The 13,788-nt window shown below is 41.8% G+C and overlaps 1 protein-coding gene across 1 annotated transcript; it reads right to left on the reverse strand.

Moving 5' to 3' along the window:
* Positions 1-4,802: 4,802 nt before the first annotated feature.
* On the reverse strand, positions 4,803-11,885 carry LOC102947950 (keratin, type I cytoskeletal 19). Its single transcript, XM_007054708.4, has 8 exons — positions 11,233-11,885; positions 10,056-10,138; positions 8,996-9,152; positions 7,533-7,694; positions 6,930-7,055; positions 6,464-6,690; positions 5,501-5,631; positions 4,803-5,181 (listed from the first exon to the last, which is right to left on the reverse strand). Exons 1-8 carry the CDS (start codon positions 11,815-11,817, stop codon positions 5,156-5,158), a joined length of 1,497 nt encoding a protein of 498 aa, XP_007054770.2. The 5' UTR covers positions 11,818-11,885; the 3' UTR covers positions 4,803-5,155.
* Positions 11,886-13,788: the final 1,903 nt, after the last annotated feature.

Genomic DNA, 13,788 nt, shown 5'->3' on the forward strand with positions numbered 1-13,788 from the left:
CGCTTCCCAAATGCAAGTCAGCAAAGACACAATCATGAGGAAAGTTGTAAGGAAGAAAATCTGATTTTCATCATTTGTACTGTGGAGTATAATTTGTGTCAGGGTGAGGCTCTGAGGACAAACAGAAATTAATATAATGCTTTTATTGCTTGAAGCTTTCGTTATGCTGTGTCTGAAGAAATTAGCCAATAGCTGTCCTCAGTAAGCAGCTTTTGTGGAGGGGGTAACTTCTGTTCTCTCTTTCAGAGGTATCGTTTTGGCACAGCAGAGTTCCACTTTCTGGCCAGCAGAGCAAAACTTGCCTGAATTACATGCAGCACAAACAGAGGTTCATTGTCAATTCCATGGAAGATTTTTGTACATTTGTAGTTAGCTAAAGACTCCGTTGCTTGACGTACAGGCCCTGCCATGGATCAGAGAGGGAAATGCATTTATGTTTGCTACTCATCTCATTAACTCCGACACTCTCTTGCTGTCTGTGACAGCAAGCTGTCCTTTTGCTTCAAAACTTGCAGCATCATGTGTTACTGTTTTTCCCACCAAAATGGTTGATTTCCCACTGCACCTTCCCACCGATGGCTTTTTACAACAATGGGCAGAGTTAATTTTCAGGACATCTCTCTCTTTCTCTGTCTGGTTCTTTTGTTCATCGAAAGTCCACTATAGAATATTTTCTCTAAGAGCCCTGTGTGCTCCACGAGGAGGGTGTGTGCAAACCAGCAGAGCTTTCTTTCCTAAGCGTTGCTTCGTGATGTTTCTGCAGCCTTGTTGTACATGATTTTATCTTGTCACTTGTCATAATTACCTTATGCAATTTGCATAATAGCTACCAGGCATCATCTATTAAATTTTTCCAGTTCTTTGATGTGCAAACAGAGAGTAAGTTGGAAATCAGTACTCTGCAGTAAATGTGGACTTTAATTTTTGCATGTGGGTGGGTGTGAGATACTGTGCTGATTGCAGTTTTAGTGTTGCAACCCTTCAAATTCAGACCATGCCTTTTTATCGGCTAACGATTCGCTGGTCTGTAATGACGATGTCTGACAAAATTCCAAGCAGGTAAATTAAATCATTACCATGCTGAATTTGGCAACACTGATTGTGGTCCTAAGTCTTAAATATACCTTCCAAGGTGCCAGTTTTGTGCATTACTTCAGTTTCTCTCACACTGGTGGTTAGTTCGTAGCTTTGAGTTATCTCAGCACATTTGTGAGTGATGAATTGGAGGTGTGGTAGAGCGTGTACAACAAGAGCAGAATCATCTACTCTTAGAAGCTCATCCTTAACCTCCTCGATTTCTTTTCTGAAGGGTTTAATCTGCTTGCAGAGTCTGCCGATATTTCACGATGCAATAAAAATTCCTGGCGTTTACATCGCTGGGGGTGTCATCGATTATCATGGCAAAGAAGAGTCCCAAGACTTACATTAGGGAATACCAGGAAGACTGAAGTGGGAGCAAAGACACAGCCAGTTCACCCTCCTTGTATATTTTCTTGCTGGGATCTGTGTGCAGAGATGGATTGGAACAGGAGACAATGCCCGAGCCTGCAGCAGAACACGGAAATGTACTGGCAGAGCACTGTGAGAATGTGGGAAGCGAGCAACAGAGCTGGACTATTTAAAGTGCTTCAAACACCAGACATCAAGGTGGTCAGTCCAATGCAGGCAGATAGATAGATAGATGATGTGTACCCAACTTGGTGTTTCTTCTGAAATGATTCTTCCATTTGTATTTAATTTTTTTAAATATTGTACATTTATGATTTGTCATTCAGGTGACTACTTCACAGCATACAGCATTCACAGCCATTACTAACACAGTGTTAGACTAGGTGGAGACAATAGACAAGAAGAAGGGTGAAATATAACTATTATTTATTGTTATTTCTATTGCAGTAGCATGTACAGATCCCACACAAGTAGAACAGCCCTATTTTACTAGGCACTGGACAAACAAATAACACAAGGACAGTCTCAGGCCTTGAGAGCTCACAGCCTCAGGGTTGGTTATTTTCATGGGAATTTACACTTACATAAATCTTTACAAATGTTACAAATGGTACAATAAATAAATACAGAAAAACAGATCTACATCACAAAACAGACTTTTATGGAGAATTTAGAGTGTCTACATCATACCATAAAATACATGAGTATTCAAAAAAATCTAGACTCCACATGGTCTTGTAAAATTATTTTCAACACCCAGTATTTAATAGATGCTTATTGCACACAGTTTGCACTCCATGTGGCTAGTGGTCTCCTCTCGATCTCCTCATTCACACCTTGTAGCATCTGTTCATTTGTCCCTGCAAAGATTTCTTTTTGATGATGCTGTAATCTGTATTCATTTCTGCTCCCTCATGAATGGGCTGGTGATTCTGCCTCCCCGTAGGAGCACAATTCATTTTAACCACAACTGTTGGCATCAGTGCTGACTGCTTCCCAAGATCCATTCTGCACTGAGCCTTGAGACTCCTTCCTTGTGCTCTGCCCACACTCCTTGCTTGTTCTTCTCTTTGTCTTCTCCTACTTGCATCGTAGTGCCTTTGCTCATGCTGTCTCCTACTCTTGGAACAGCCTCCCCTTCCCAGCGCACCAAACATCTTCACTCCCCCTTTAAATTCCTCTTCAAAACTTATGGTTTTCAGCCTAAGCCTGTGCCTCAGTCACCTGCTCGTCATCTCTTGCTCTAATTGTTTACAGTGAGAAAAGAAAAAAAATCAATGCTCATAAACAGCATTCCCCACATAACATGAATCACACCTTCTCTATTTGTTATAACCCTCCTTCATCCCTTCCCTCCTTCATCTTAGCCTGTTGTCATCATTTCCTCTGACTGTATAATTTAGATTGGAAACTTGTTGGCATCTGTGTATGTAAAATTCACTTCCACGTGGCATGGTCTCATACTTATTGGTTCACCATATTGTGTCTTTATTCGCGCTGTTGATTAATCTGAGTTAACTCACGTGGTTAACTCAAAAAAATTAATTGCGATTAAAAAAATTAATCGCAGTTTTAATCACACTGTTAAACAATAGAATACCAGTTGAAATTTATTAAATATTTTGGATGTTTTTCTACATATTCATATATATTGTATTCTGTCTTGTAATTGAAATCAAAGTGTGTATTATTTTTTATTACAAATATTTGCACTGTAAAAATGATAAACAAAATAAATTGTATTTTTCAGTTCACCTCATACAAGTACTGTAGTGCAATCTCTTTATCGTGAAAGTGCAACTTACAAATGTAGATTTTTTTTGTTACATAACTGCACTCAAAAACAAAACAACATAAATCTTCAGACCCTACAAGTCCACTCAGTCCTACTTCTTGTTCAACCAATTGCTAAGACAAAAAAGTTTTTTACATTTACAGGAGATAATGCTGCCCTCTTCTTATTTACATTGCCACCAGAAAGTGAGAACAGGCATTTGCAAGGCACTTTTGTAGGTGGCACTACATAGTATTTACGTGCCACATATGCTAAACATTCATATGCCCCTTCATGCTTCGGCCACCATTCCAGAGGACATGCTTCCATGCTGATGACGCTCGTTAAAAAAATAATGCATTAATTACATTTATGACTGAACTCCTTCAGGGAGAATTGTATGTCCCCTGCTCTGTTTTACCTGCATTCTGCCATATATTTCATGTTATAGCAGTCGTGGATGATGACCCAGCACATGTTGTTTATTTTAAGAACACTTTCACAGTAGATTTGACAAAATACAAAGAAGGTACCAATGTGAGATTTCTAAAAATAGCTACAGTACTCGCGCCAAGGTTTAAGAATCTGAAGTGACTTCCAAAATCTCAGAGGGACAAAGTGTGGAACATGCTTTCAGAAGTCTTAAAAGAGCAACACTCCCATGTGGAAACTACAGAACCTAAACCATCAAAAAAGAAAATCAACCTTCTGCTGGTGGCATCTGACTCAGATAATAAAAATGAACATGTGTCGGTCTGCTCTGTTTTGGATCGTTATCGAGTAGAACCCGTCATTAGCATGGACGCATGTCCTTTGGAATGGTGGTTGAAGCATCAAGGGACATATGAATCTTTAGAGCATATAGCACGTAACTATCTTGTGACGCCGGGTGCAACAGTGCCATGTGAATGCCTTTTCTCACTTTCAGGTAACATTGTAAACAAGAAGCGGGCAGCTCTATCTCCTGCAAATGTAACCAGACTTGTTTTTCTGAGCGATTAACTGAACAAGACGTAGGACTGAGTGGACTTGCAAGCTCTAAAATTTTACATTGTTTTATTTCTAAATGCAGTTATTTTTTTACATAATTTTACATTTGTGAGTTCAACTTTCATGATAAAGAGATTGCACTACAGTACTTGTATTGGGTGAATTGAAAAACACTGTTTCTAGTTTTTTACAGTGCAAATACTTGTAATCAAAAATAAATAGAAAGGGAGCACTGTACACTTTCTATTCTGTGAGAACATGAGAACATAAGAATGGCCAGACTGGGTCAGACCAAAGTTCCATATGGGCTGTACATATAGACTGTGAACAATCGCAGTTTACACAGTAACAGGCAGTGTCTGACCTAGAAGTTAGGGCTGGAAAAGACGTGCTAAGTTAGCTAGTGCATTCCCTCAGCCCCACTGGACAAAGCAGAATTGTTCTCCTTAATGTGAGGAGGCTTCCACCATTTCCCTTTGGGGACGATGGCACAGTCTAAGAGACCTATCTGAGCGCATGGCTTCGTGGTTAACCCGGTACCAGAGACCACTGAAAAGTTGGATAGAGGAAACCATTTCCCAGACACAGGTTTCTTGATTGCATCAGGCAGAAGCAAAGTTTTATTGGAGACACTTTTTCAGCAGAAGGTAAATTACCAACCACGGTACAGATTAACTCAAGTAAGTAATTATTGTAATTAGACACAGAGAGCATCACCGATTGGAAAAAGCAAATATCATGATAGGCAGGATGGTGGACCAAAGCTCAGATGGGCTCCTTAGGACACTAGTGTTGGCATTAGCAGCGATGAGTAATTCTGAAGAGCTCTTCTCCATGCTCTTTGCAGAGGTGCACAGTGAATGTCTTGGCTGAGCTCTCGCTTTGTGTATGGGTGGGTCTTTGCTGGGTGGGTCTTGCACTGGAAGATGCTGGTTTCTGTTCTTAGTCACAGATCTTTCTGCCGTGCCCTGGAGAGGGATAAATAGAACAATAACTTTGCTTAGAAAGGAAGTAAAGCTCTTCTCCCTCTCTTGCACCATTCATGAATCATAAGTGAGAGAGTCACAACTGCATCCTGTTTCTTGACAACACTCCCCATACCATACCACTGTTGTGTCACCATGTCCTACCAGACTCTCCAGTTGCCTTACAACAGGGTCCCAAAAGGTGAGATACAGCACCTCACAACCACCTAACAGAGAGTGGGTTTGGCAGCTTCTCTCTTGCCCTATTGGTAAGAAGAGGACCAAAGAAACATTTTCCCTTATACGGTAAGTCAGTTCTTACCTTTTAGATCACTGGGGTGGCAAGACGTGACATGGGGCAGAGAGTGGGAAGATGAAGAGTAGGAGTGGGACGTTTTAGTGACTGTTCCTCCTCCTATTCCACCTCCTACGCCAATCCCTCCATCCGAGCCACTGTGACAAGGAAAGAATGTTTGGTGAATGAACGAGAAACCAACCTTACAATGGCATTGTAGGTTCAGTGAAGCCATGTGACTTTGCCTGTCCTCAATCGCTACCAGTCCAGCAAAGAGCCAGGACCTGTCCAGCACGCCTGTCCAGCACCCTCACTCCACTTTGTCCACGCAGAAAAGCGAAAGTACATCACTACAGGGCGAGTCATTCTCCCCACTAACTTTGCCCACAAACGATGAATTAGTCATAGGCTGCCATTGCCAATGGGCTTTTTAAACAGGGTCTACTGACTCCCTTGTTTCCAAATCAGGAAAATCTTTCCCTAATTATTTGTACCTAATTATTTGTTTCACAACAAAGTGAAGTTGGGGAGATGCCAGATGCTTGGGATAAAAGAAGGAATGACCTGGACTTTTGGCAAAATCTCAGACTGAGTCTTTTATGCAGGTTTGAAATACTTAGGTTAATGTCTTGTTACAATTCTCTCTCATTTTCACAGCTGCCTCTGCACCCCCGGCTTCTGTCTGGAGCAGAAATGGCAAAATATTGCAATTAATCCTCTCCTCATGGTAGTTGTTGCCCAGCACATACCAGGAAGTACACAACAATACGAGATGATGCTATATCATTAGATACAGTATTGGAAGGCACCTCGTCTCATTAGAAGTTCTCCATTCTGCAGACCCACGAGGCGGGAACGAGGTTTGGATCAAGCTTTGGATACCTATCTAAACTGAATCCCCACACTCTCTGTGATTTTAGATCTCACACATTGCACAGATCACAGCATAGGTGTTTGCTTTATGCCCCGCTGTGTCTGTAGTCTACGTACACAATGTCACGCTGTCCTCCTTCCAGCAGGCAGCGGTAAGTGTGAATCTCCTGCTCCAGTCGACATTTGACATCCAGGAGAACCTTGTACTCGTGGTTCTGGGACTCAATTTCTGCTCGCAGGTCAGCCAGTTGCTGCTCCACACAGGTGATCTGTTGCTGTAACTGGCACAGGTGGCTGTTGTAGCGACTTTCGGTTTCAGCCAAAGAGGCTTCCAGATTGTCTCTCTAAGAAATGAAGCAAAAGACCCACCTGTACTTTAGCCATGCACTAAATTAAACCCATTTCGATGCAGGAAGTTGAGGATTTCAACGCAAAAATAAAAGCAAATCGTTGCTAACAATGGGTGTGGCAGTGATATCATCACGGCTACATAGAGTGCCAGGCCAGGCTGGTCCCCGTCAGTCCAGAAATCCAGACGTCAGTGTGTCACAGGTGAGATATCAATGGTGACAACATCACATACCTGGCTGAGGTGGGCTTGCAGATCAATTTCCAGGCACTGCAACTGACGTCTAAGTTCAGAGACCTGGCTGTTGCACGACTCAACCTCCTGACTGCTTGTGATGACCTCACGATTCACCTCCTCAATCTGAAAACCAGAAACCCAGAATAAAGAGCTTCAGAGGGATTTTTTTTAATTGTCAGGTGGATCTAGTGAATGTATAAAGGAGTGGGTAACAAAAGATGTAAGATAGGCAGGGGCTGGGCAAGTTTTCTGCACACTGGAATCAATCTCATCTATTGCTTGTAACTCCCCTTGCTATTTGAATGCTAAGACCCCTCACAACTTCACCAGTAATTCTCTTCTGTCCTAACTGACAGGCTCGCCCGTTGTTCCACCAACACACCTCAATAATGACATGTAGCAAACCCCGTTCTTCCATGAGACACATACACTGTGTATACACAGGGCCTCCATCCCCTGTGCACCTGGTCACTATACATCTATGCTGATGACGTTTAGAACATATGATACAGGAATAAATTCTCCCCGTGGCATGCACGTGTGATTCAGAAATAGCTCCTGTATTTTTGCTTGAGAGAGTTACAGTTGTGATGAATTTACCTTGCATTCATACCAATCTTCAACCTCTTTGCGATTTTGTGCAATCATTGTTTCATACTGGCATCTCATCTCCTCTAGGATTTGTTTCAGATCTGGGCCAGGACAGGAATTGACCTCCACGCTGACATCACCAGTGGACTGGTTTCTCAGACAATTGATTTCCTGCAAAGATAACCCAGATCAGCTTGTTTGAAAAGAAAAAAAAACATGAGTTGAGTTCTCTGGCAAGTGAGAGCAGCATGCCACTGTCAGTGAGCCTCTACGTCCCGGGGCCCATTTCTGACAGTCACAACAACTGTCTCTGATGCTTCTTCTCCAGTATACACCCAGCTCTGGTGGGGAAACCACAGCTGATTTCCAAGCAAAACTCCACAGTGAGCACTCCTGAGGTAAAGAAACAGTGGGTGTTTATTGGTTTGTGTGATGGTTAATCACAGCAAATTAAGGAATTCCTGACTATTTTTGCAGCAAAAAAGGACATTTTTTATGCTTCATCTTCACCTGGGTCTTTTTGTCACTGGATCTTGCATAAGAGGCGATTTCCTGTGATAGTTTCTACATTATGCTTTTTAACAGTTTATGTTTTCACAAGAGCCATTTTTGTGTGTGGCTCTTCTACACACCGAATCCAGTCAGCGCATTTCCACTGACATTTTTGTTGCATCCATATTGTGACAGAATTAACTTTGATGAATGAAAGTCACTCATTTTCCTGAATGGGTTTGGACTAGTGTTACAGGTTCTCTTGGCCTCTTTTTGACAAAGAAGTCATTCTTTATCTTAGATTAGTCACAATAGGTTGGCTCTCTTCATATTTTTTCCTTTCATATTTACATTTCAAGAGAAGGGAGCTTGGTTCAGTGCTTAGAGTTCCTGCCCTACTCTTCCTGGATCTGCTACTGAGTTTCCAAGTGATTTTGGGCAGGACACTTCTTTTAACCATTCCTTAAATATCCTGGCTTCGCAACAGAGAGAATACTAGCATCACAGGGATGTTGTTAATACTAATTAATTGTTTATGAAGTGTTTTGAGTTAAATTAAGTAATGGGCCCGTGACAAATCAGCTGGAAGATTTCTGCAACTCATCTCTAGTCTCTAAGGTAGCTCTCTCCCCTTCCCCTTTTGCAGAGCCCAGGAGCTCCCAGAAGCTTGACATTCGTTCCTAACACTCAGGTCCTACATTGTTCACAAACCTTAGATGGCTGGACCTGAGCTCTTGAGTTGCTTGTGACAATTACTCCGGCACAGGATCCGCCCTCTTTATATTTCAAATTAGAATGAATATGATAGGCAACGGGATTTGTGAAAGGAGTAATTTCATAATAATGCAGATTATTGTTAATATTCTCTTGGTCGTAGTTGCAGTCGTGCCCTGATGTTTTAATCAGGATCAGGTCCCCACCGCTATAGTAAGTAATGTACAAAATTAAAAAAAAATCCATTTAAGGGAATGAGCTCCTACCTCCTCATGGTTCTTCTTCAGACAACACAGCTCTTCCTTCAGGCACTCAAGCTGCGACTCCAGGTCAGACCTGCACAGGGTCAGTTCGTCCAGAACTTGGCGTAAGCCATTAATATCAGCCTCCACACTCTGGCGAAGGGCCAGCTCAGTCTCATACCTAAGCCATGGACAAAGAGACAGAAAAGTCAGCCCCTGGCTGAGCCCACCATTAAGGATTCCTGCACTTTGGTTATGAATGGGTCTGGGTTTCCCTTCTTTCAGCTTTACCTTTATATCTGTGCTTAAAGTATAACACACTACATCTGCTGCCTAGTCTGTGTGTTCAAAGGCAGGATGTGATGTTTGGTTCATAAAAGACCTTCTTCTTCAGCTGTTTTTTTGCCCCTCTCCTCTCGACTGGAACTACTACAAAGATGTCACACACTAATTTTTCTTCACTTCCCCTGGGAAATAATCTAAACCCTTTTCTTTATTAAAAAATCCGTGGGCCAAACTCTCAGTTGGTATAAATCTGCATAGCTCTATTGCCTTCAATGGACTCATGCCAACTTACATCAGTTGTCCCTATATTTTAGCCCCCTAAATCCCACAAGCAAACTCTTTATTGCCTCAAACACTCTGTCCTGGAAATGCCCCTATTCTGGCACCTGTAGAGTCAAAGACCGAAGGCACAACTCAAAATCTGAGACCACGGATTATGTGTCATTGTTCCCGAGTACTCCCCCATTGGTCTGTCTGTATCCATTGTTTTTTGTCTTTGAGGGTGGTGAGTGTCATTTTGTTCTGTGTTTGTACAGTGCCTAGCACAATGGGGTCCTGGTCCATGACGTGGCTCGTAGGTGCCATGATATTATAAATAATTAACAATAATAAAATCTCACAAAAATAGCACCTGTCCCGATTTGGGAATTCCACTAACTCCCCATTATGAGATATCTTAATTTGGGAATAGGATACGTAATTCTTGGTTGGAGGATTTCTTCTTTTGTCAATTTGTAAATAGGATGTGAGGGAACAAGAGGATAATGACAGTGTTTGTCTGGTACAGAGAGGTACTCACTTCAGTCTGAAGTCATCTGCTGTCATCCTGTTGTTATCAATGTTCAGAATGATCTTGTTGTTGTCTAAGGTAGTGCAAACAATCTGGAAAAGAAGAGGGTCCAGGGGATTTTCAGTCCTGAAGTCTCTTCACTATGTCACATTCAGTGCCACATTGCAAATTTCAGTCTTTTTACTCTCCCAGTATTCAAATTCAGTCAGATAGGAAGCACAGAAGATTTCAGATCCAAGGAGAAATGTTTGAGAAATATCCGAGTGTGTGAAATGAAAGAGGTGAAATGCATAAATGTGTAAAAACACACAGTTAAGATGCTAACACTTTTGTAATGATAATTAGTGCTCCCTGGTGTCTACTGTAACAAACCTCATATTTTCAAACTTGGTCTAGAGTTCATAACTATGAGTTTGTTTTTCATCGCAAGACTTACATTACAGCTCAGTATTTGGCAGGTATCTCTCTCCTGCACCCTCTGATCCTGTCCGCTTTTTTTTTTCCTATCTGACTAACCCTTCTTCAGAATACACTTGGAAAATATTTTTTACAAAAATTAAATTGCCCGTTCAAAACTATTGGTGACAAAGTATTCTTTTCTTCTTATTGTTCTTTATGAGAATATTCCCCTTCCCCACCCTCACTTCTGTATACGAGCTCAAAGTTGGTTGAAATAGAAATGAGATTTTAACTAGAATCCAGGAAAACTGATGACAGGATACAATGTAATAATGAACATAACTCAGTGGATTAATGAATGAATTTCTCTTCTCATCTCCCTTTTGGGTATAAATATATTAAAACATCCTGTTACAAACTTCATTCATGAGGAGTACTGACCATGCCCAGATTGTTCCCTGCATATGTAACCTTTTTCTCTTTGTAGAAATCTGGTCAAGAAAAATCAAATTGTAAATGGATTCATGAGTTTTCACACCCTCACTTATAGTTCATAAAAGCAGTTGCCTTAATTTATGTCTGCAAAGAACATTTTAGAAGAGTGAAATATTGCCTCTCACAACTGCACTGGGATCTTTATGTTGAAAAAATGGCTTCATTATGTGGACGGGTGCAGGGTTAATTTGGATTTAACGCTCCTAAATCTGACATAAACTCATAGTATATACCAGGCCACAGACTCAGAGGGAAGCTCTTACAATGGGGAATGCAGCCAAAAAAAAGTCACCTGATTTTGAAGATCTTCTATGTCCTTATAGTAGCAGCTGTAGTCCTTTGGTACACCGGAGTGTCCATGCTGGGCATACCATTCCCTGATTTTGCACTCTAAGGCAGCGTTTTCTTCCTCCAGGCATCGCACCTGGTTCAGGTAAGAAGCCAGGCGGTCATTAAGATTCTGCATGGTCAGCTTTTCATCACAGTTGAAAAATACGCCATCTCCACAAACACCACCACCACCAAAGCCACCACTGACTGCACCACCAAAGCCACCTGCATATCCACAGCGGGTGCTGCCACCACTGAACCCAATGCTGGAACAACCTCCATAACCGTATCCTGGGACACCTGCTCCTAAGACACCTCCATAGCTACCTCCAGAAAAGCTACCAGCACTCAGTCCCGCTCCACAATTCGCTCCACCACTGTAACTCCTAGCCGAAAAGCCTCTACCAGTGCCTATCCCATAGGAGCTATATCTTCCAGAAGAGATGGAAGAAGTCCTTCCTCCACCACCACTTCCAACCACACAGCTACCACCACTACTCCTCCCTTTGCTAGAGAGAGTAACAGTCTGCTTGGTGCTGCAGCTCATAGCGACAGCGATTAAGAGTCCAACCCAAAGCCCAAAGCAAGAGGCACAGCTTGATATGAATTCAGACTGCAGATTTTCTATCCCCACAGATCTCTATTTATACCTTCCACAGTGGGTGTCACCAGTAGGGTGTTTCTCCTTCCCTTGGGGCTGACTAGTCTTGCTGTTTATGCCAAGAATAATTTCCCAAAGGCAGTTTCCCTCCCGAAACCCAGTACACAAGGAATTTAAGTTACATGTCAGCAGTTTGTTTCAAAAATACACTCGCAATGATGTTTCATGAATCATTGGCTTTTCTTTATGATGAAAATTTTACAAGAAGAAGCCAGGAAAAACACTGCCCTAAATTATATACAGGGAAGAAATAATGCAGCTTATTGCAACAGAAAGCTCTTTATATGTTGTTGTTTTATTTTAATTTTTATTTTGTCTTTAATAAGCATGTTTTTCATGTGAGATGCTGCGGTGTAGATATAGATGATCAAAATGAATGAAGGAATGAATAAACATGGAGTCATGCTCTGATAAAGTGAAAACCTCACTGTAGAAAGATCTGACACACCATGATATAAATATTCAGGTCTGCTCCTTGGCACAGTGACAGATACTAGGTCCAGTACACTCGTAACAAAGCTCTGAGAGCTTGGACACAACGACCGCTATAATATACAGGGACAAACTAAGAGGATTCAGAGAACTGGCATAATACCCAAAAGGGCAGTAACATTTGCCCAAGAGGAAATCTTAATGTTGGGATGCTTTTCTCTTCAAGTGCACAAACGCACACGTTCTCTAATAGATGGAAATTTACAAGCAACTATTAGTAGTAATTGTCCTTTGTCTCACAAACAACCAATTAGCCCTTTAAGGGAGATGTTATTATCAACCCTCATTTATATAGACTGTGATACTTTAAGAGACGACAGAGAGGATGTCAGCTGCCACTCCAGAGGAGAGGGGCTTCTTTGCGAAAGAGTTAGAACTATTTACATCCAGCCAGAACCAGTCAACTCTGGACATGCAATACTCGTCAGCATGAGATATTGTGCTAGGGATCTGGAAGCCCTAACATGGAGAATTAGGAGCAATCTGGAACTCTCTGTACAAGGAGAGCCTAAATAGTATTGCCTGAATGACAGAGAAAGATTCCACGTTAGAGAAGACAGGGTTACGGAAAAACTGCTTGCTGTTGTGAGCACCTAATTCTCCAAGCCCTTCTCCCCTGGAAAAGATTAAACTCCTATTCACACTTCTCAAACCATCTCATATTTACTGGTGGGATTAGCTGTCTCTTCTAGGCATTTGTATAGCTCCCACCACCACAGCATTCCAAGCGCATCTCAAGTGTTTATGGATTTATCCTCATCCCATCCATGTGAGGTAGGGTGCTATGATCTCCACTAACTGATTGATTGATTTAGATTTTAAATGATTAAAGGGATGCCTATCCAAGGCTGTAGGCACCCTGACAAATTCATTAATTATATAGTACATGGAAATCCCAGAAGCATTAGAATAATCCTTCCAATGGGGTAGAGGGATGAATACAGAAATGACTTGCTCCACCTCCCAGAGTGAAATTTTGGCTGAGCCAGGAATTGAACCTAGAGCTGCTGAATTAGGCTACAGTGCCTTAAACACAAGCCTGTCCCTCCTTCAGATACGTGACTCAGTCCTTCCCCACATACAACTCAGCAAAGACTCACTCATGAGTAAGGAGGAAAGGGGTAAGGAGGAAAATCTGATGTTCATCACTTGCATTGTGGAGTACAATTGGAGTCAGGGTGAGGATCTGTGGATGAAAAGACAATATAATGATTCAAGCTTTGGTTGGGCTGTGTAAGACATCTGAAAAATGATCCAGCCACAGTCTACAGCAAGCAGTATTTCTGATGAAGTTTCATTCTGTTTCCTCTTTCAGAGGTATCGTTTTAGCACTGCAGAGTTCCACTTTCTTGCCAGCACATCCAG

The sequence above is a fragment of the Chelonia mydas genome, chromosome 27 (genome assembly GCF_015237465.2).
Source record: "Chelonia mydas isolate rCheMyd1 chromosome 27, rCheMyd1.pri.v2, whole genome shotgun sequence".
Taxonomy (NCBI): domain Eukaryota; kingdom Metazoa; phylum Chordata; order Testudines; family Cheloniidae; genus Chelonia; species Chelonia mydas.

Bases quoted from the DNA above. Each gene is read 5' to 3' on its own strand.
- LOC102947950 (XM_007054708.4), bottom strand. From the start codon at position 11,817: ATGAGCTGCAGCACCAAGCAGACTGTTACTCTCTCTAGCAAAGGGAGG. The intron at 7,056-7,532 runs GTAAATTCATCA...TCTGGTTTTCAG, and splicing joins AAGATTGGTATGAATGCAAG to ATTGAGGAGGTGAATCGTGA. The intron at 5,632-6,463 runs GTACGTAGACTA...TCCTTGTCACAG, and splicing joins GGAGGACAGCGTGACATTGT to TGGCTCGGATGGAGGGATTG.